Source organism: Ambystoma mexicanum, chromosome 11 (assembly GCF_040938575.1).
Source record: "Ambystoma mexicanum isolate Mex_15411 chromosome 11, UKY_AmexF1_1, whole genome shotgun sequence".
Taxonomy (NCBI): domain Eukaryota; kingdom Metazoa; phylum Chordata; class Amphibia; order Caudata; family Ambystomatidae; genus Ambystoma; species Ambystoma mexicanum.
In genome coordinates, this window is record NC_090934.1 from 1,454,867,798 (window position 1) to 1,454,891,605 (window position 23,808).

The 23,808-nt window shown below is 49.6% G+C and overlaps 1 protein-coding gene across 1 annotated transcript in view; it reads right to left on the reverse strand.

Moving 5' to 3' along the window:
* DPP8 (dipeptidyl peptidase 8) overlaps positions 1–23,808 on the reverse strand; it is a 263,369-nt gene that overhangs the window by 17,186 nt on the left and 222,375 nt on the right. Inside the window, exon 17 of the mRNA XM_069625113.1 lies at positions 8,881–9,033. Within this exon, the coding sequence (XP_069481214.1) occupies positions 8,881–9,033 (153 nt within the window). The remainder of the gene's footprint in view (positions 1–8,880; positions 9,034–23,808) is intronic.

Here is a 23,808-nt window from a genome sequence, read left to right on the forward strand (position 1 = left end):
GGCATGATAGACTCTGCCTTGACTCCACCCAATGTATTGGCTCTCTCAGAAGTAACTGTATGAAGACCTTGCCGCCAATGTCAAGGAGGGTGATTGGGCGATAGTTTGCCGGACTTAGCCGATCACCCTCCTTGAAGAATGGAATGACGAGCGCGTTCTTCCGGGAAGGAGGGAATATACGGGTACAGACTTATACCAAACGTAGGGTTGACTTACACCTCCATTCCTAATTGTATGTGGTGGTCCCACAGGGTACTGCATGCAATTCTGCCTAACAAGGGGACTTTTCGGACACTATTCACGTCTCTGGAGGTCCAGCAGGATGATAACAAAGTTTCAGCAAGATTCGGTAAATCATGCATCGCACAATGGCTCAAGGTCCCAGGGTATTAGGGTATTGCAAGCCTGCAAGGTCACAGAATGACGTGGGATGGCTCAAAAAGCAGGTTGTCTTGAGTCTGGTGGGTCTCACAGGGCTCTGGGTCGGATTTGTCATTTTCGGAGTCCCCAGGTTGATTGGAATGAAGGGTAACAGCAGGCTCTGGTTACACAGCAGGCTCTCCGGTCGCTGGAAATCATCTCAGCCATATTTTCTACATCATCCTCTTCGGTTTCAGTTCCAGTGGTCAACTACCTCTTCAGCTTCCATGATTAGACTTTTATGCAGGAACCCAGCGAATCAAACAGCCATGCAACATTCAAACGTGAGGCGTTGGCAGTCCTTTCAGGAAAGCCAGCCTCCCAGTTTGAACTGGATTCTCAGTCAGGCTGGAAGACAAAGGGCTGCAGCGTTTTGGACTCCTTCCTCGCTTCCTGCCTTCACAGACTCTCTGGAGCCTGGGCCGGCTTGACTGAGGTCTCCTGCCGAAGACAAAAGTGACACAAAGGATTTTCCTGCCCTGGATGTCAGGGTAAGGAACAGAAAAGGACTAGGACCACTAAAATGGCGTAAAAAGAAGGCAGGGGCTGTTTTGTAAAATGAGCACCCATAGGGCTATTACCGGGGTGTGGAAACAGGCTGCGCACGATAAAGGCACACCGAATGAATAAAAAGGTTCACTACCACGAGCCATTAAAGCTAAGATTATCCTTGTTACATAAATGTTACATTTAGAATGAGAAGGGGATACCCTATTATCCCCCCGCACTCCACATAAGGTCTCATGGACTCACCTAACAAAACGTAAAAAGGGATCCAAAGATCCTTTCTACCCTTGGGAAGGGAATAGTTTACCTGTAACTCCATTTCTCCAGCATTGGTATCTTTCATGGATTCACATGCTTAGAATATTCCCCGTCGACAGACTGGGAACCCTCGGTACGCTTATAAAGCCGTTTCCCATAGGAAAACGTTCGACACTTTTGTGTCCTATCTTACGTTGTTTTGGGCCCACGCACGCATGCCCCACTAGGACGTAGCGGTATAAATGCCCCGCCCCCGCGGCTCCCTTCAGATTTCGACCCCTCCAAAGCAGAATGGGGTGAAACCTAGATATACAAGACGATTGCATTCCGGGGAGGCCGGCGGGCGCATGTGAATCCATGAAATATACCAATGTTGGAGAAATGGAGTTACAAGTAAGAAACTATTCCCTTCTCCAGCATTGGATCTTTCATGGATTCACATGCTTAGAATAGAATGCACAGCAGTGATCCTGAAAAGAGGAGGTGTGAATGCAATCCGGCACCCTCCTAAGCATATGTATAGCGAACCACGCTTACGTAGGATGCCAATTTAAAATACGCAACAGTACATGTACAGATCAAAACCTATATACACATATATAAATATATATATACATCCTTATATACATCCATATATACATGTGTCAAAATAAGCACAGACCCTTCTTGAAAAGGGCTTACCTTATTGAAACATATGGCGTAAGACTGCTCTTCCCATTTGTATTTCGTCCGCATGCTGCCGTTCGAGGCAGTAGTGGCGGGTAAATGTGTGAGGCACTGACCATGCCGCCGCCTGGCAAATGTCTGTCAGCGGGATTCCTGCCCACAACACTGTCGACGACGAAGTTGCCCTTGTGGAATGAGCTCTCGGACGCCCTTGTAGCGGTTTTCCCCGCTTTTGAATGACAGAAGGCAATCGTCGAGGAGCCCATCGGGCCAATCCCTGCTTTGAAATTGCTTTTCCTTTCGCCGAAGGACCATATGCAACAAAGAGTTGTTGCGTAGATCTAAGTTGCTGAGTCCGATGAAGGTAAAATTTTAGAGCTCTCTTGACGTCCAAGGTATGTAGGAGTTTTTCCGCAGCCGATGAGGGGGGTCGTGAAAAAAGGTGGGCAGGCAATGGATGAGTGCTTATGATAAGCCGTAGGAACTTTTGGAATGAAACGAGGATTCGTTGACAGAACCACTTTGTCCTTAAAAAAACCTTAGGTACGGAGGGTCTATGACCAACGCTTGCAACTCCGAGATCCGCCTAGCTGATGTTATAGCTATTAGAAAGGCCACTTTCCATGACAAGAACTTCATCGACGATGTGGCCATTGGTTCAAAGGGTGGTTTCATTAACCCTGCTAGCACCATATTAAGGCTCCACGTTGGTGGAAAACGTTTAACCGGAGGGAACGTCCGGAACAATCCCCTCATGAAGTGTTTCACCAACCTGTCACTAAACAAGGGAGACTTCCTTCTCCTCGTGAATCGAGAGATGGCCGCCAGGTGTACCTTTATTGATGAAAAAGATAATCCGCTCTTCGCTAGGTGTAGCAGATACGGAAGAAGCTGTTCCGGAGTGACCCTTACAGGTTGCACTCCCGTCTGTCCTTGACACCACGTACAGAACCTTCTCCACTTACACTTGTACGACTTGTTGGTGGAAGGGGCCCGCACTGCCTGCAGGATCCTCCGACAGGCTGACGAAATGCTCAATGGAAACCAAATTCCGAAAAGTCAGGAGCCAAGCTGTGAGATTGAGACTATCTGGATTGTATTGCCACACTGTTCCCTCGTCCCGGGACAGGAGATTGGGAACCTTCGGGAACGTTATTGGTTGATCCACTGACAGGTGAAGCAGGTCAGAAAACCACGGCTGCCTCAGCCAACACGGTGCCACTAGGATGACCCGGCACCTGTACCTGCATATCCACTGCAGAGTTCTCCATATTAGAGGGAACGGAGGGAAGGCGTAGAGGAACTTGTCCGTCCACGGGAAGGAGAACGCTTCCCCCAGAGAGCCTTCCTGTGGCTACCTGCTGGCATACATTTCGCACTTCTTGTTCCTCTTCTTCCATTTCTCGAAGACCTTTGACAACTGAACGCTGTCTATCTCCCATTTGTGAATTTGGTCCATATTTCTGCTGAGTGAATCCGCTTGCTCGTTCCGTACACCCGGAAGATGATGAGCGATATATACGATGGATATATCGTGTTTCAGGGCCCAATGCCACACCTTCTGAGCCTCGGTGGAAAGGGTTCTGGATTGCGTGACCCCTTGCTTCCTCAAGTAAAACATTGCCGTCGTGTTGTCTGTCAATATTCTCACTATGGACCCTCTGATGTGCGGCAGGAACGACTTCAGGGCCCAGCGCACTGCTCTCAGTTCCAGAACGTTGATGTGCAGGAGAGATTCCCTCCGAGACCAACGACCTTGCGTTTGTAGAGTGCCCATGTGTGCTCCCCAGCCTGTCAGGGACGCGTCCGTCACTATGGTTAGCCGAAACTCCGGCTCCTGTAGGGGTACCCCTCTGGATAGATTCTGAAGAGCTAGTAGGAGCTCGTCGTCATCGACGGTCAGTTTGTCCGACCATAGCCCTTGTCCACCAGAAACTCTTGAACCGGTCTCATGAACCGGCGGCAGTTGCCCACCGGAGGAATGCAGGACGCCATAGCGCCCAGAATTGACATATATTTTCTCACTGACAGTCTGGTATTGATTTTCAGCTGACCTGACCTGCCAATCGATTGAGTTTGGTGATTCTGTCGAGGGATGGCTTCACTAACTCTGACTGGGTCTTGAACTGTGCGCCCAGGAACACCAAGCTTCTCGACGGCGTGAACAAGGATTTCTCGAAGTTTACCACAAACCCCAGCCATTGTAAGAGGGGCATGGTGGCCTGCAAACTTGTGTGAGTTGACATAGGGGAGGACCCCCCTCACCAACCAGTCGTCGAGATACGGGTATACATGATGGCCTTGCCTTCTCAGCCAGGCCGCCACCGAGTCAAACATTTCGTGAACTTTCTGGGAGAGGATTTCAGCCCAAAAGGAAGTACTGTGAACTGGTAGTGAGTCCGCCCTACCACAAACCTTAGGAACTTTTTGTGTCGCCGACACATCGGTATGTGGAAGTAGGCGTCCTGCAGGTCCAGAGACGCCAGAAAGTCCCCTTCTTGAACTGACCGGATCACTTCTTGGAGTGTGAGCATCTTGAATTTTAGGCTTTTCAATGTTTTGTTTAAATCATGCAGGTCTAGAATGGGATGCCACTTTCCGTTTGGGTTTTTCACCACAAAGTATCGGGAATAAACTCCTTGACCCCTCTGTGACGACGGAACCAATTCTATAGCACCTTTTTGTAGCATAAGTGCTACTTCCTGCTGCAACACGCACAGATGGGAATGTGCGGAGAGTTGCTTTTGAATTGCAGGGAATGTCCGTATTTTACAGTGTCCAACACCCATCGATCCGTTACTTGCCCCCATTCGTTGATGTAGCATGTTACTCTGCCTCCCAGAACGTTCCGATGCCCTTCATTGCTGGTCCTTGGTCTGCTTATCCCTCGTCGACGAGTAACCTGTTCTCTTCTTGGGGGCCTGGTAGTCCCGGCGTCGTTTTGCCGCTTGAGAAGCCCGTCTGTATCCCTGGGAGGGGTGTGCTGGCCTACTGAAGGATCTGTCTCTCGAAGCCGAGAATCTGGAATTTCCCAATGCTCCCCTGAAGGGACGAAAAGACCGGAAACTTCGACCACTTTGGAGGGCCCGCAAGGAACGCGCCGTGTCCGAGTCCTCTTTCATGCCCTTCAGGGCCTCGTCCACCTTCTCGCCGAACAGAAGGTCTCCCTCAAAAGGCATATCCAGCACCTTGCATTGCACCTCTGGTCGGAAGTTGGTGCATTTCAGCCATGCCTGCCTTTGGAGAACCACACCGTTATTCACCTGCTTAAACCCTGATTCTGCGAGGTCCACCGCGATGTTTATGGCATGATTGGAGGCCTCTTCACCTTCCCTGACCAGTAAGCGCCACCTTACGATGTTCTTCCGGAAGGTGCTCCAGCATAGGAGCCAGTCGGTGCCACATCTCCCTGTCGTATCTGGCTACTATGGCCAGAGAATTGCCCGCTTTCACTGTGGTAGCACCTACCAACAGCACTTTTTTGCCGAAAGCATCCTGTCTTCTGGCATCACTTTCCGGGGGGGTCGTGCACTTGTGCTGGGCCCTCGCCTTTCTCGCCGCCGCTGCCGACACCACTGAGTCAGGGGTTGGTTGGGAGGAGAGACACTTGGGGGTAGCCTCTGGAGCCTTACATTTTTTCTCCAGATGACCTTTTATCGCCGGTTCCGAGAAAGGGTGGTGCATGTTCTGTAACCCCTCCTGCCACACATGATCCAGGATGGGTACTGAAAACACAGACCTTCTCCTCTTTCCCATGTGGTCAAAAAGAAAACAGTCCTTTTTCTCCTCTTCCTGAGCCAGCCCGATTTCTATACAAGCCTTGGCCATCATGGTGTGAAATGACCCAATGTCGTTCGGGGGAGACGGCTGAGCTGGGCTTCTCGGGGTTTCTAATTCTGCTTCAGACTCCCAGGTTGGATCCCTAGAGGGGGATAGTGAGACATCCGATAAGGCTCTACTGTCCGAGTCCGAATCTATCAGCTCCCCTTCCTCGTTGCGTGGAGCCGAGAGGTCTCCACCCGCTGGCAATGCCGTGGGGGTTGACGGAGGTGGCCGACGAGACGGGCCCGGGTCGTCGATGGCTGACGTAGCTGGAGTTGCTTGAGGTATTCTCTCATCCAGTGTCGTCAGCAACATTTGCAATGTGGATAAGACCTCCAGCGACAAGAGTGACTGCGGATTAAGAAGAGGGGTAGACCCCGGAATGCTCCCGGAGAGAGGCCTGGTAATCCCTCGTAATACGAGGTCTGCAGGGCCAGCTACTCTCACATCCTCATCTCCCGAGGACACCGACAAGGCCTCTTGCTGCAGTAGTGTCTTCGGCAAAACTGGGTCGTATACCTCTGGTCGCCAGGCCTCTTGCGGGATCTCCGTCGACAAAGCTACAGCTGGCCCCGTCGTCGATACTGTCTGCGGCCCAAGAACGATTGAGACCAATTGTGTCAGTGGCAGAGAAGTGGTTGACGACTGCCCTGCCGTCGACGCCGGTGGTGGTCGTGCAGGTCCTTGAGGCGTTCCCGCCTTTTCCGAACTCGACCTACGCTTCTCTGCATCTCGACTCGAGGTTGATCTATGATGATCGCCCGAGGAGGATTTAGATTTTTCTTTTCGGTCTTTCTTCGTCGAAGATGAGGATGACGAGATGTCGCACTTGTCTGCCGAATGATGAGGGTGTAGACAATATATGCAATCCATATGTCCGTCCCCCTCGTACACCTTCAAACCGCACGTAGCGCACGTAGCGCACAGGCGAAACAGCGCGTTCCCTGACATCAGGAGAAACTCCAACAGCACAACCTAGACAAAATAGTAGACTACACGAGGTGCTCCCACTACTTTGGAGACAGTTGAAATCTGAAGGGAGCCGCGGGGGCGGGGCATTTATACCGCTACGTCCTAGTGGGGCATGCGTGCGCGGGCCCAAAACGACATAGATAGGACACAAAAGTGTCGAACGTTTTCCTATGAGAAACGGCTTTATAAGCGTACCGAGGGTTCCCAGTCTATTGACGGGGAATATTCTAAGCATGTGAATCCATGAAAGATCCAATGCTGGAGAACTGTAGTTCTCTCAAGGTTAGCCAGGGAAAGCTAGAAGCAGAGCCCCAAGGGCAACCCAGCAACAATAGGCAGTATGTGCCAAAAGTTGTCAAAGAGAATAACATTTAAAAGACACTATGAAGAGTCTTAAAAATGACACCCATAAAAAGAGTAAAAGAGTCTGTGAGTGTGGAAAAAGGTCTTCTTGAGACTAGCGGGTCTCACCAGGGTCTGGGTCGTTATTTCCAGAGTCCACAGGTCGACTGGAAGGACGGGTAACAGCAGGCTCAGGTTACACAGCAGGTTCTCCGGTCTCTGGAAATCGGTTCAGCCACAAATTCTTCATCTTCGGTTTTGGTTCCAGTGGTCGACTACCTCTTCAGCTTTCACAATCAGATTTTTATGCAGGAACCCAACCAATCAAAGAGCCATGCAACATTCAATCTTGGGAGGTTGGAAGTCCTTTCAGGACAGCCAGCCTTCCAGTTTGCACTGGATTCTCACAGTCACGTTGAAAGACAAAGGGCTCGCTTCCTGCCTTCCGAGACACTCTGGAGCCTAGGCGGGGAATCCACGGGATTCCCGCCGAAGATAAAAATCACACAAAGGAAGGTCAGGGGGAGGAACAAGAAAGGACAAGGAACACTGAAATGGCAAAAAAAGAAGATAGGCCATTTTGGTAAAATGAGCACACATTAGTGCATTTACCGGGGCTGTGTTACCAGCCAGCAGTAAAGTTGCACCTAATTAATAAAAAGGTTCCCTGCCACCAGCCTTTAAAGGTACATTTGTTCTTGTAACATAAATGTTACATTTAAAATGAGAAAGGGGATACCCAGCATCTCCCTAGCACTCCACATAAGGGGGTATTGGTCTCACCTAATAAAATGTAAAAGGGATCCAAAGATCCTTTCTACCCTTGGGAACTACAGTTAGCCAGAGAAATTTAGAAGGGGAGCCCCTAGGGTAACCCAGCCACAATAGGTATTATTGCCAAAAAGTGGTCAAAGAGGATTCACTTTTAAAAGACACTGCAGAGAGTCTTAAAAATGACACCCATAAAAATAGCAAAAGGTTCCCACTCACAGAGGTATAGGAAAAATGAGTCACCCGTAAAAACAAAAGGTTCTGGGGTTGACAGGTCAGGAAGATTTATCATTGCTATGACAATCTTACCCAACAGTCTTTCTCTGCCCAGCACGTTAGTGCTTACTGGAGTAAGAACAATGCCCCCTTTTCATTCTAAACAATCCTCCACCTAGGGAGCAGCTGAAGATGCTACTGAACTTAACAGAAACACTTTTCACAATAGGTAACAGTAGCACTTTGGATTAAACCTCTTAAATGCAATCGTGTCCCCAGGTTGTCAAGGTTCTTACGTTTTTACATACCTTTAATTGGTACTAAGTTTCAAAAGACCCCCGCGCCCACCATGGAATATGCCAGCCACAAACTGCAGCAACAGGGCACTCAGCCTTATAGGGTGAATCAGCACCAATGTCTGGATGGTCGAAGCCGTCAGCATACGAGTAAAACATACGAGTGCATGGTCTATGAAGGAGAAGTCAACGGTACATGAGCCACTTTATGAGGCTAAAGGAAACATGGCCTTTTGTGATATCGAAGAATATACATTTTGGAATGGTTCACATCGAGGTCAAAGGCTTCTTCACTCGCAATCGGCAGGATTTCGAACTTTATACCAATCGGTAAACCCAAGGATGAATTTTAAATTTGGGAGACAAAATCCAAATTAAGCAGAGCATTCAGGGAATGTATGGAAGAAGATTGGGAGAAAGTGTCTTGGACTGACTTAAGCTTGTTCTGACGGAAATGATTTGGCAGCATAGTCTTAGACGGGTGTTTCACTGTCCATGCCAAAATCAAACTTGTAACTGACATTTCCCCAGCCCGACTGGATTTACAGAAGAAAAAAACCTGCTTGGCATTCTTCGGGGATAGTGGAATCCTAGCAGCAATACACCTTACCCTGAAGATGTCAGGACGCTGAATGAGCGCCATGAGGGATAGGTATCCGCCATAGGACCAGCCATGTATGCCCACCCGTTCCAAGTCAATGAAGTCGTGCTTGGATGCCAAGTACTGCAGCCCCTCTACTTGTTCCTCGATCTCCACTTGACCCTACGGAGGGAAGAAGAACAGAGTTTGGTTAATTGTATAACTGCATGCAGGTGGTTTTCCCAACACAGCTCAGCATCCACATTTTAAGTCTTTCTTCTCTCAGCGGCTTTCCTGCTCCAACCACACCGGAGTGAAGATAACCCCCTTTTTATGCAAGAACCCTTACAGACCAATTCTGCTGAAGCATGAAGAGTCTCACGGATTCCCTAGTAGTTGGCCAACAGTTCAACTTCCGTTCACATTCATTAACAATTTTCAACACTGCACAGTAAATAAAAAGTCTTCAATGTTATCTTTTCACAACAGGGGTGGGCACAAATCCTCAGAACTCTAAACAAGCTCCTCAAATATGCGTTGAATTGGACTAGTCCATGGTCATATGGCCCTTGGACCTGATTTGAAGTGCTGGATGCTAGTAAACAGGAAACACAAGCCCGAGGATAAAGTGTTTTGGTAGCTATACACACTATGTGTTACAATGATTTCCTAAACCCAACCTTTAGGGTTCAGGAAGACCAACCCACATTGGTTGCAAGTCGACACAGAGTACCACAGGTTCGATCCCTGGGTCCGTGCTTAGAAACCTCTGGATATTAAGCACGTTATAAATAACCTATCATATCATATCAAAAAGAAGGTAGGGGGTAGCATAGAACAACACAAGAAATAGATTTCACACACAGTAGCGGCATAAAAATGTACTATATCTAGCGCTGGTAAAAATGGTTAACAGCAGATTACAGGAGCTTTGGGACCAGTTTGCAGTAACTTTGGATCAGGGATTTAGAATTACTCTGAACACTATTTTGACAAAAGGAATACACTGAAAATGAAAGCCTGCAGGATCAAGCCAAACTGCAGGTAAACGGCACACTTTGAGCACAATTCTTTCAGAAAGGGGCAATGTTGGTCTGTGCGACAAAGTCAGGCAGCAAGTTTCTGGTTGTAGAGAAAAGGAATGTACAAAGTTGTGGCCCGAGTATGCAGGGGACAACCCCTCGACAAGGAAGGCGTGGCACAAAGTTTGCTCTGGATGACGTTGTTGGACACAGTAGAGAAGAACCAGGTGTGGGGCTTGGTGCAGCTACTTTTGATGACAGGACTGAAGCCTCAGTGGAACGAGCAATGCAGGTGGGGGCTGTGGCAAGTCAGGTGGGGGACACAGACCAGAGGACCAAATGTATACGTAACTTTATTTAAATAAAAAGAAAATACCTCACTGACCCATTATATAAGGTAGTTCCCGTCCAAACAACTTTAAACAAAGGTGCTTGTAGAAGGTCCAAAGTAAAGTAGTCCTTGGTCCAAACCTATTCACTACACTGGCTCTACCACCAAGAAAAATGTAAACGAAAAATAGGTTGAGTGCCCTGCACTCTGGGGTTTTCACCACGATCCCACTCGGGCGTCCCAAGACTCTCTCCTGGGTCTTGATCCAATAGTCATTAGTTAGCAGCAGGTTCACTCAAAGAAACTGTTCTTGGCGGTCTATAAAGGTTCATCAAATGTTTTCCCAACACAAAAATTTCCTGACCCCTAACCCCACTTCGGTTAACGGTTGGGTGCCTCTGTGCACCCCTTGGATCGATTCCTTACTTTGCTTATTGGGCCCCTGTTGCATCTGTGGGTCTCCCTGTCCCAACGTCAGACTTATCATTTTGGGTTTCTGGTGACCCCTCGTTTCATCTGGTTCTCATCTAGGTCCATGTGACCCTTCTGGAGGTTCCGGTGACCTCCCTTTCCCTCTGTCTCTCTTAGTTGTCAGGGTCCCCGTGAGCCGTCTGGAGGTGCCTGTGCCCCTTTGGTCCTTCTTGTTTTCTTGATTCTCATTGGTGTTGGGTGAGATTTTCATATTTATGAAAAAGCTTCCTGACCTGTGTCAACCCCATAACCTTTTGCTTGGACTTGGTAATTATTTTTCCTTGTCCCTAGGGGAGGGGGAGTGGGAATCTTTTTTTCCCCTCTCACCTAGTCCTTTACTCTTTACGTGTGACTTTTTATGTCTCTCCATATGTATGGTTGGAGTTATAGTTTCCTATCACTTTTGGGCTTAGGCTGGGTTACACCTTTGGGCTTCCCTTTGTAGTTTCTCTTATTATATATTGGGTGAACTACTGTTCCCAAGAGGTAAAGTGCGACTCCCATGCCCTTTACATTTTATATAGTCAGCCAGCACACCCCACCTTATGTGGAGGGCTGGGGAGATGCAGTGTATCCCCTTTCTTACTTACCTGCTAACATTTATGTTACATGCAAGTAACTTGAATTCTGGTGGCAGTGAAACTACTTTAATGACTTTCAATCATTATTAATCGCAGGCTGTCAAATCAGCCACGGTAATGCACAGAAGGACCACCATTTGGCTAGAATGGTGGGCTCCTTTTTTGACATTTTTCATTTGCATGTTTTTTCTCATGTCTTCTTCTGCCATTGTAGGCAGGCAAGACCTCAGTTGAAGTGTACTAATTTCTCCCACTCCCCAGAGCGAACGTCAGCTGCAGACCATGCCTGAGCCAGCCAAGTCCACCCCAGTGCCCAAGAAGGGCTCCAAGAAAGCACTCTTCAAAACCTCAGTTGAAGTTTTGTCTTTGGCAGGAATCCTTTCAATTCTCCGCCGAGGTTCCAGAGTGTCTAAGAAGGCAGGAAGCAAGGGAGGAGTCCAAACCTCTGCAGCCCTTTGTCTTTCACCTTGCCTGAACGTAAACTCCCAGTGGGCGGGCTGTCTGTCCTGATTAGACAGCCAGACCGCCCCTTCCTGTAAACGGCAGGGAGACTTTGCAGAAGTTGTGCTGTAGTTCCTAATAAACACTCCGATCCTGGAAGCTGCTGACAAGTCGACCACTGGAGATGCATCCGAAGAGGAAGATGTAGAAAAGACATCTGTAGTGATTTCCTGGGACCCGAGAGCCTTCTGTGTAACCAGAGCCTGATGTAACCCTTCCTTACAATCGCCCTGGGGGTCCCGAATGCGATGACTTCTACCCAGAGCCTGATGAGATCCACTAGTCTTGAGGAGACCTGCACAATTAGCCATCCCTCGACATGCTGTGACCTTCCTGTGCTGCAAACGGCCAATACCAGTGGACCTCGAGCCTGAGTGCAGTACATGGTCTAACGAAGTCCGATTTCGTCTGAACCTTTGGTGTACTCCTGCTGGACTTCCAGACACACAATTCAAATCCCTGAAGTACCCTCACCAGAGTGCAGGACAGAGAGAATTAAGAGAATCTGACCAGCAATATTCGTCATTCATCTGGTTCCTGTAAAAGGGCGCCAAATCCAGAGAGCCACTAGAAACTGCAAAGAATCCTTTGTTGGGAGCCTCGTCAGTCGATGATTGCTGCCAGTTTTCCTTCAGTGTCCATTTCTTCACTCTGCAGACCAAGAACCCAAGGACCGGATCCTATGCTGCTGCATCTTGACGGCATCCACCCAGTAGCTCTTTTCTGTCAAGGTACTGGGTTGGCTTGCATAGTACCTACCTTAAGTTTGGTGTGCATCCTGTGAGGTGGAGTGGGTCATTCGGTTGTTTGGGAGTTTGCCCATACCATTGCCCAGGTCTAATGTTGAATCCTTCATAGGGAGTCTTCTATGAAGTCCCTGAACACCTAGCTTATTCTAAAGCTAATACTTGTTGAAGACGATAGTGAATGACTGATTGTTTATTATGCGCTTATACACAAGTGTTTCAAAGCGCACCCATGCATGGGAGTGGAAGAGATAAGGATGACGAGACAAACGATCTTACTAGGCGTGGTATATTCAGCTCATGCAGGTGCACAGAACAGGAAGTGCGTGATGGGTGGGGGCAATAAGCACCAAGTGTGCCCAGTCCCGTCAGAACATGGGGTAAGTGCAGCGACATATAACTCTCATGGCTCGTAACTGAAGTGCTGCAGCAAGTGCAAGGCCCGGAGGCAAATGCGTGAGACTGGTGGGGAAAGCTTGGGACCTGTGAGGCTCTGAAGGTACATCAGGCAGCCAGTCAGCAAAACTGAGCAGAAGTAGAGGAGAGACAGAGAGGGAGCAGAGAGAGGTGGTTAGCAGAGGAGAGGGAGAGAGAGAAGGACGAGGCGAAGAGGAAAGTCTTGAGTTTCCAGAACTTAAGGAGATCCGTCTCAAGACAGAGAGGCAGGGAAGCTGTTCCAGAAGGAGGCACCTGCAGTGGATAAAGATCCCCCCCCCACCAAGTCTCTGCTTGGAGAAGTGGCTCACCCGCAGAGAGTTGGGGGAAGATGAGCGGAGAGCTCAGGAAGGACAGTATTTAAGAAGAGAGCATTGCAGATAGAGAGGTTCAGGCCCAGAAAGCCTTGTGGACAATGCAAAGGGTCTTGAACTCAATCCTTGCATCCACAGGGAGCCAGTGAAGGGTTTTCAGCGCCAGAGCGATGCAGTCCCTGGGCTTGAGGCCAAGGAGGGTCTGCAGATGGTATTATAAGGATGGGGCACACAAGGAGGGCTTGAGGTAGGATGGAAAAGAACCAGTAGCAAAGGAGTAGTTGCAGAGATCAGCAAGAGCAGGAGCCAGAGAGTAGATGTTGCCCTTGACGGTTCTGGAGGAGCATGGGCCAAGCTGTTTGGAAGAAACAAGGATAAGTCATACAATTATCCTGCAGGAATAATGTGATGAAACCAACACTTTACTTTTGGGAAGAAGCACAACCTAATCACAGGACAGTAATATACCTTTACATCTACTTTCTATAAAAAGGCAAAACGGTTTTTAAGGAAAGAAAGATGTTAACCATAGTTTTGAGAATAGTGCATTACACATCCAAGATAATTAAGAACTTTTGTAACTTAACAGTTACCAACCAACTCTTAACAAGCAAGTAACTTTTAAATGCTTATTTTCTTTTCTAGGCAGAAGTCCCAATCCTTTCAAAAAGTCTTTTCCTGGTTCTCGGAGCATGAGTGTTCTCAGTGGCAGAAGGTGGGTCACTAGGGACTAGTGACCAACAGACCGTGCCTTTAGGAGCAAATGTCAGAGTTTCCTAGGAAAACAGGTGAGTACTTTACTTCTAGGGTTAGAAGAGGATCCAAGGACTGGCCGCCAGGGGGCGCACGGATGCGGTCTGCCTCCGTGTGCGCTCCGACCTGCGACCCTCAAAAGTGGCTCGAGCCCCCACTTTTGCCCCCCCCCACCGCATAACAACGGATCCACGAGACAGGGGAACCGGACCCCCACATGCTAAGCGAAAATCCGGTGAAAAATCGGAATTCTGTAGCCAGAGTACAGCTTCCGGGATCGTGCCTCCCCCTCCAGGCCCTCAGGGCAACTTCACGACGGGGCACATTGAGACCTGTGAAGCCCGGGACTGCTGGTTCCGCCTTCCGCTTTCCAGCGGAACCATCGAGCCGTGCAGCGGGCCCCCAAGGCAGTTTCCGTCTCACCACGCAGCCCCCGGGTCCCCGTGGACCGAGGAGACCCTCGACGGCAGAGGAGGAGGCAGCCCTTCCCGCTCCGTGATCCGCGCGGCAACTCCGTCGCGCCCGGCACAGCCTGTGACCCCTACCGTGCACGAGAGTGAGTGCTCACCCCCCCCCCCCATCCGCCGATGCACTAGCCCATTACGGACGTTGTGCCTGCTCCCCGAGAGGCCTACCCAACCCTGACCTCACACCCATGCACAGTGGCCCCTTACGAGAGAGAGTGTGCGGCTCAACCCCAGTTATCTGCCCGGGGAGGCTGCTCCCGCCATTTCCTGGAGAATATCCCTCACCCCTCGTCGGGCTCGGTACGGTGTCACCAGCCCCATTTCGTCGACTGGGCAAGCCACGTATCACACACCCTGACCAAGAGGATCGCACCCAACGCCTCTGCCTACTGAATCTGGATTTGGACGCTAGCTATGCCTCCCTTATTTAACTCGTCCTCCAAGCTCCTGACATCAGGACAAACCTCACTCCGACACTGAACCCCGCCACAGAGGGTTGGGCCCCCGCTCGTGGGGCATGTGCCCTCCTCTGTACGCCTCCCAAGAGACACTCCTGGGACCCAGGCCACCCGATCAGAGACCCGCCTCCACGCAAACCCAACAAGGTCCACGAGTCGAACCCGCATTCACTCCGGCACATTGCGGATCCCGCACCGAACCGGAGGCCTGCACGGAACTGAACACAAGGTGATGCATCCGGAGGGTAGGGCCCCTGACTCCAGGGCGTGTGCCTCCTCCCAACGCTGGACTCTCGTTACCCAGGACTTTCCGGAGATTGCCCTGCAAAGCTCTCCAGTACCGGCTCATTGCCCTGGTCTTGAGGGTAGTGCCCCCGTTCCAGGGGAGAGTGCCTCCTCGCGCCTACACAACGCATGAGCACCAAATCCAAACTAGCCAAATACGCCTACACCCAGCCGCACCCCGAACCTAGAACTGCCTGCACAATGTGAGCAGACCCCTCCGAAACAGAGGCAGCGGCTACCAAGGGGGACATAGCCGCCCTCCTCAGCAAAATCAGAAAAATGGCGCCAACTTGGGTGGCAAGATCGACAAAATGACCCAGAGGGTGGACAATATTGAGGAGAGGCTCGAAAGTGTCGAGAACAACCAAGCCTCAATTGACACACTGGAAACCCAGCTGGACCTCTGCATGCGCAATATAGAGAAAAGAGAAGAAGACATCCGGCTGAAGATAGATGATTTAGAAAACAGGGAGAGGCGTAACAACCTGCAATTCTTTGGGATTCCAGAATGGGAGGGGGAAACAGAGGAGGACCTTAAACACACCATACATGACATCATTAGAATCCTAACCGCGGATGAGAATATCGATGAACCCGCAATAGAAAGAATACACAGAGCTGGGGGCCCACGAGGAGGTCCGAGATCGGTCCTGGCCAGATTTCATAGATATCAAGACAGAATGAGGATTCTCACTAAAGCCAGGTCAGGCGACACCCTCACACTTGGTGGAGCCCAAATAACCATCTTCCAGGACCTATCCTCGCTCACCTTAGCCCTGCGTCGCCTCTGTGGCCCGCTAACCAGATGGCTTAAAGACCAGGGCACGAGATATAGGTGGGGTTATCCCTTCTCCCTAACGTTCAAACATGGCAGCAGGAAGATAATACTCCGCTCCGAAGAAGAGATTCGGGATTGCATCGCGGAACTCCTCGACACCGGCCCCAAAGAGGGGTCACAAGACGAATCATCACGAGAGGGTGTGCAGCGGGGACCCCGAGGCCCGAGAAGGAAGAAGGTCAAAGGAGCTAGAAAATATAGACGGCCCAACGACACGCCGGGGAATGCCAAATGAAGTGGCATGCACGTATCGTCTGACCCGGCGAGGCCTGTTCAGGAATTATGGTCTTGGAGTCCCTCCGTCACGTTGGAGATCGGCACATCACAGCCAACAGAGCCAGCCCGTGACAAATTTGTCTCCAGGCCCAGGACGGATGTTTGACTGGCCGCAAGAGAACCGGAAACCACATGTATCACTACATTTGTTACTCAGTGATAATAGTTGTTGTTGTGTGTTAAGTTGTAATTCAAGTTGACATTTTAAGACCGGGGGGGGGGGCTCAAACTGTTGGTGAGATGATATTCGCGTGGGGGTCTGTGGTTATCACCCTCACGGGCGGTCCGATAGTAGGCCGGTTGCAAGCACCTGGCTCGCCTCGGACCCCATCAATCCAAGGTTCAGTTCTTTTTAGGGGAGATGTTGTGCGGGAAATTGGAACTGCCGACAACGGGTATTGAGTTCAATGCCCGGGAAGGGGGGAGGGAATCCAAAATTTTCTGAAGTCCCATTGGATGTGGGACTATCGTCAAAAGACTTCCACTGCGGCGATTTATGATACGTACACAGGCGGTGTGACCAACAAACTCACAAGACTCACCACTCATTGGTGGACATGACGAATCTGGCGACAGGCATGGCACACTCAGAATTGGCACGCTAAATGTTAAGGGGCTAAATTTCCCTACCAAAAGATCGCTAGTTTCCCGAGAATTCAAGAGGGCCAATCTAGATATACTCTTTCTGCAAGAAACTCGATATAGTAAAAGAGAGGAGGGTACTCTACCCCAAATGGGGCACTGAACATTGGGGCTCCGGACCGCTTAAAAAAGCCGGGGTGGGTGTTCTCATCAGTAAATCAATCCGATTTGAGCTCTTGAGGTCCTGGTCAGATGCGAGCGGTAGGATGCTGGTGTTAGTTGGCAAGATACAGGACACCATCATCACACTCGCGTCTATATACGCGCCCAATACTGGACAGTCCCGGTTCCTTCAACAAGCAATCCCCAAGGTCATGAACGAGGCAGAGGGAGAAGTAATAATAGGAGGTGACCTCAACATGTGGATGGACCCGGATATGGATAGACAAGCAGGCACCCAGTCCACAACCCCTTCACAGGGCACCGGACACTCCAGGATTGTAGATATGATGGACGCCTACAATCTCACGGATGCCTGAAGATGCCAGAATCCAACCCGAACAGCCTTCACCTTCTACTCCACGCCTCACGCTACGTTCTCTAGAATTGATTAGGTTTACATAACTGCAGCAATCGCCTCAGCAATGACGGCAGCTACCATATCGTCCATTACCTGGTCGGAACATGACATGGTGATGGTCACTATAGATCAGATCGCTCTCCCTAGGCGGAGTTCCAAATGGCGGTGCAATGCAACGAAACACTTCAAGGACACAGTCTTTCGGGAGCAGCTGGAGTTGGACATTACTCAATACTTCGAGCATAACTACGTAGGTGAAACTCCCATCAACATAGTATGGGAGGCGGGCAAGGCCACATGGAGGGGACTTCTCATTAGGGAGGGAGCAGCGAAAAAACGAGAATGCCTGCTCATGGAAAACAAATTGCGAAATGAAATCGCCCAACTTGATCTTGCAGCTCAATCAGCGGACTCCGAAAGACTGCAGAAGATCGAACAAGCTAACGCCAAAAGAGAAGAAACAAATAGCATTATTCACAAGCTTCAATGCTTGAAGCAAAAACACTACGAGCATGGGAACAAAGCAGGCGTGTTACTCGCTGCAAGACTCTGAGGCCAACGCCGTGAACGATGGGTTCCAACGGTGCACGATACAGATGCACCCCAGACCATCGTCCCCCCAATATCCCCGAATCCTTCGCCAATTTTTATGAGAGACTCTACACTTCACAAGATACACCGCACCCAGAGGCGATACCACTATCTGACCAAAGTAGCCATGCCGAGCCTCCCATCGGAAACAACGCAAGCCATGGAAACCCCTATCACAGGAGAAGAAATTACGGACGCAATTAAAAGACTGTCAATGGGGAAAGCACCGGGGAACGATGGGTATACCGCAGGGTTTTACAAAACGTTCCAGAATGCACTCCTCCCGTTCATGGTGGTCCTCTTTAACAATATCCTCAGCACTGGTGTGGCACCCGACTCCTATTCTGAAGCCCTAATAACGGTGATCCCCAAAGAAGGAAAGGACCCCAAGCAATGTGCCTCCCACCGCCCGATATCGCTCCTGAATATCGATGCCAAGATTTACACGAGGGTTCTCACCACGAGGCACACATGCCCACAATAATTCACAACGACCAAGTAGGCTTCATCCTAGGTAGACAAGGCGCAGACTCCACCCGCAAGACCCTCCACCTCATACACGAGGCCAGAAACCTGCCAAACACACCAGCACTGTTCTCGATCGATGCGGAAAAAGCGCTCTCAAAACGGATCTCGCGAAATGGAAAACCTTCACAATTTCCTGGATAGGGCGCTTGAATGCAATCAAGATGGTGACCCTCCAACGCTTCCTATATCCCTTCCAGGTCCTCTACATCACAATCCAGGACCACTTCTTCAAACAGACCAAGAAGGCCATATTGGAATTCCTGTGGGACGGAAAGAAACCCCAGATACCATATGATATCCTGATACTCCCGAAGGAGATGGGCGGAGTGGGCCTCCCGGACATTGAACGGTATTACCAGGCGACCCAACTCAGGATCCTAATCCCACACCTGCGCAATAGAAAGGACCTCCAATGGGTCCAACTAGATAATGACATCCTGCTCCATGTTACTCTTGCGGAGTGGCTATGGGTCCCCAGAGCAAAACTCACGAAACACTTCCGTGACCACCCAATACTGGGCACCATGTGGAACATCTGGAGGAAGGCGAAAGGGATGACCGGAATCACGACATGGCCTTCTCCACTAAGTCATCTCTGGTCCCCCGGGATCCGAGAGGAAATCCCCGAACACGCCAGATACCAGGCCTGGTTTGATGCCGGACTGGAGAGAGTAGGCCAACTGTGGAGAAACGGGAACTTCATCTCGATCTCGGAACTAGAGGAGGCCCTCCAAATCCATCCAATTCCAATCTTTTTGTATCTACGATTAAAAGGGGTCATGCCAAGGAAGGAATGGAAGGAAACCACACAGCGAGAGCTGACACCGTTCGAATCGATACTGGACACGACATGTACAAGGCCCTGATCACCAAAGATCAAACTCCAAGTCTTCACCTCAAAGAGCAATGGGAAAAGGACTTTAATAGAGAATTTGAACAACACACCTGGGACAAAATCTGCAAAACACCAGCTAAAGTATCAATCGCCACCCAGTACAAATTACATGCTCTGAAACGACTCCATTGATGGCAGTATGATCCTTGCAGACTCTCGAAAATGTTCCAAACAACTAGCCCAAAATGCTGGAGACACTGCGACATGGACGCTGATTACTGGCACATGTGGTGGAAGTGCCCCAAGGTACGCATCTATTGGCAAGAGCTCCTGGGATGGATAAAACAATTAAATGGCATAGAAAGAGTCCTATCCCCTCTCCTGATCTTATTTGGCATTGAAGAAGAAGACTACAGAGTGGTACGCGTAAAAGGGTTGATATCCCCCCTTCTGTTGGCGGCAAGAGCTGCCCTAGTCATCAAATGGAAGTCCCCGCGCCTACGTGACAAAAAAGACTGGCTGCAAATCGCCATGAACATATACACAATGGAAAAAATAACCGCGGCCCTCCATGACAAGGCCGCCCGACAGGAGGAAGCCTGGATGGACTTCACAGAACAATATATCACAAGTACAGCCGTTACCGACTCACAGCTCTAACCAGAACGCCATTCAACGGCCCATATCTGGAAAACGAATAGCGATCTACGTACTGCCTAATAGCCATCCCCGTCACAACCTTCACGTAGAACCTATGACACCGACAGAGATCAACGTCACACCGCCACTTAAGACAATTTCAGCTAACGCCGACATCCGAAAGTCGTCAAAGAATGGACATGGAGGGGGGGGGCGGGAGTTCGTACTATATATCCATCGAGAGTGGACAATTATGTTACTAGCGGTTTGTTATTGAAGTGGATCGCGATGATCTTGTGATATAACCAAGTTTGCTCAGTTATGTATTCACCTGACTGTTCACTTTTGATGTAAAAACCCAATAAAATTCAAGTTGAAAAAAAAAAAGAAGAGGGTCCAGGGGCTTCGCAGAAGACACCCCAGCAGGATTCAAGCAGTGGGACTGGGGTCACTGGATGAGAGGCCTCCCCATCACAGAAAAAGCCCCACAGCTACACAGAAATCCTAACAGGCTTAAGGTAAGTACATACCAAAGCCAACACAATACCATCGCATTGAAGACGAGTTTGCAGCAGGAGGACTTCAGGATCTGCAGCAGGGCTTCACCGGGCAAACCAACAGCCCAGTGGATTCCTTGTCGTGGTGACTGAAAACAGGACCTCTGAAGGAACTTTGCAGCAGGGATCGATGAAGAAGGCTCCAGGCAAGGTTTTCCTTGCGGCTAAATGTGGATCTGGCACCTTTTTACAGGAGCACAGATGAAGACAGAAAATTTCGGTTGAATTTTCATCATTACATAGGACCAGCCCGCTGCTGAGGGGAATTTTCTGACTCGATAAACCAGGATGCCCACGAAGTTTCAGCGTGATTCAGAATTCAAAGACCGTGCACCGCACAATGGCTCGAGGTCCCAGGGTATTGGGGTATTGCAGCAACGCAAGGTCGCAGCAATGCGTGGGATGGCACGATTGGGAGGAAGGGCTGCAGCAGGATCTGGTTACACAGCAGGCTCTCTTGGTCACTGGAAATCGTCTCTGCCGCTTTTCCTTCATCATCCTCTTCAGTTTTGGTTCCAGTGGTTGACTACCTCTTCAGTTTCCAGGTTCGCAGTATTTATCAGGAATTACAACACAACTTCTGCATTCTCTCACTGCATTTTACAAGATGTGGCGGTCTGCTTGTCCAATCAGGACAGCCAGTCCCCCATTGGGATTTGTCCCCATTCAGGAAAGAAGGAAGACAAAGGGCTTTGGAGTTTTGGACTCCTCCCTAGGTTCCTGCTCTCACAGACAGACTGGAGCCTGGGCGGGGAGTCCAGGGTACTTCCGCCGAAGATAAAAATAGCACAAAGGAATTTCCACCCTGGATGTCAGGGGAAGGAACAAGGACAAGAAACACTACAATGGTGGAAAAAGAAGACAGGGGCCATATTGGTAAAATTAGCACCCTTAGATGCCTTTGCTGCAGCTGTGAACACAGCCCGCAGTAAATGTGCACCAAATGAATACAAGGTATCACTGCCACTAGCCATTGAAGGTGAACTTGTCCCTGTAACAGAATTGTTACAGTTTTAATGTGAAAGGGGATGCATTGTATCTCCCCAGCACTCCACATAAGGTGGGGTGTGCTGGTTTCACGTTAAGAGGGGAGCCCATAGGGCAACCCAGCAACAACAGGCACTTATTGCTAATAAGTTGTTAAAGAGGATAACTTTAAAAAGACACTATGGAGAGTCAAATAAATTACACCCATAAAAAGAATTAAAGATTCTGTGAGTGTGGAAAAAGGTTCCAACTCACTGAGGTATTAAGGAAAAATATCCCACTAGTAAAGCAAAAAGTTCTGAGGTTGACCCAGGTCAGGAAGATTTACTATTTCTATGAAAATCTTACCTAACAGTGTGAAAGGTGTGTTGAGCAGCATGGGGGCATAAAAAGCCAAACTATTGGCTAGTGGGGGCTGCTGCTCTTACCTCGCTTTTAGGATAATGGGAGGATGCCTGCACCCACTTGTTAGGGAGAATTCCCATTTCTGTGCCAATTCCCCTTCAACCTTAGAGACCCCCAGCTCTTTTGATGGACTTTAGGACTTTTTAATTTTAACCCTGGAGTGAGTGAGACCTTTTTCTCACTCTCTCATGTGTTCTGACCTGATTTGGATTATATGTTTCCTCTGTTTTTGGAGTCTGGCAAACTCCATAGGCATCTACTTTGTATGGTGGCACAAAGCACTTTTGGTGCAGTGTCACTGAGAAATCCTTTAGATTTCTCATAAGGTTTAAATACCTTTTCCTGTGTGAACTGCTGTTTCCAAGAATAGTAAAGTGAAATTCACTTTACTTACCTTTTCTCTTTGTGGGTCCAGCACACACCATCTTATCTGGAGTGCTGGGGGGTTACCTAGTAGTCCCTTACCCTACATACTCGTGTAACATTTTTTATGTTACCCTCACGACTTTAAATGGCTGGTGGCAGTGGTTTAATTTTCCTACCATTGTGCTTTTCTACCGCAGGCTGAACCCTCAGCTGCAACATAGCACCCATGGGTGACCATTTTGTCAAAATGGCCCGATCGTCTTTTTTCGCCATTTTCTATTTGTAATGTCTTTCTTGGATTTTACTCTGCGCGCCAAGCCAGGTTTGAGCCCCTTGTTCATTTTGCCTTTGGCGGGCTTCAGTCCTGAAACCCGCCTCTGGCTCCAGTATGTCTGGAAGGGCAGGAAGTGAGGGGGGTTTCCAAAACTCTGCTGTCCTTTGTTTCTAGGAGTGCCTGAATGCAACCAGTCCTGGTTGGCTGGCTGTCTCAGGACAGCCACCCTGCTGTATGATTGGCAGCCTAGGCTGTGCATGAATGGGAGAAACCTGCTTAAAAGGCGAGGGTTTTGGGGCTAGAGGCAGAGTCGTCCACTGGGAAGAACACCCGACGAAGAAACCATGAACAAAGCTTGCTGCATCCTCCTGGGCCTTTGAATTGCCCGGTGAAGCCCTGCTGCTGTGCTGAAACTCTCAACAAGAGAAGCTCCGGAAAGGACGACTCCTTTATTTGGGTTAGTGGGACCGGCTAACACAGAGACGAACTCCACTGGACCATCTTCCCGACTGGCTGTACTCCTTTGCTGCTGCAGGAACCAAGTGACAGGGTCGAGAAATCTGCAGTAGAGTGCAATGTCTAAAATCCAGCCAGAAGCACTAGGAGTCTCTTAAGGACTCCCCAGAAGCAGGACGACCAGAGCTCGAGTCTCCTCCCAGAGTGCAGGACCCAAGGAGTGAAGGAAGCCCAACCGGTATCCAAGATCTGCGGTGGTGCTGTTTACCGTGCACTCAAACCGCGAAGTGCTGCTGATCCGAAAAGAGCCCATAGCTGCAGACGACCTCCAAACTGCTGCCAGAGGTGTCCTCCAGACATCCGCCCTCTTGTCCCTAGGACTGAGGCTCAGGAACCCAGGATCTGCATCGCTGCAACAGGACAGAGTCCAGCTGGACCACACTTCTTCAAACCAGAGGTACTGTTCAGACTTGGGGTACTTACCTCAGTGTCTTTAGCTCTGCTCTTCTCAGTTGAGACTTGCAGTGGCTATTTTTGTTAGAGTTGATTTCTGCTTTCCACAAGTGTAACAGCTTGTGACCCTACAAGAGATTTCTACAACACGCTCTAACTTTGTGCAAGACTTTTATTAACTACAAAGTGCCTCAGCCCCACAGACTGACTTTGGCTGCCTGGCTCCC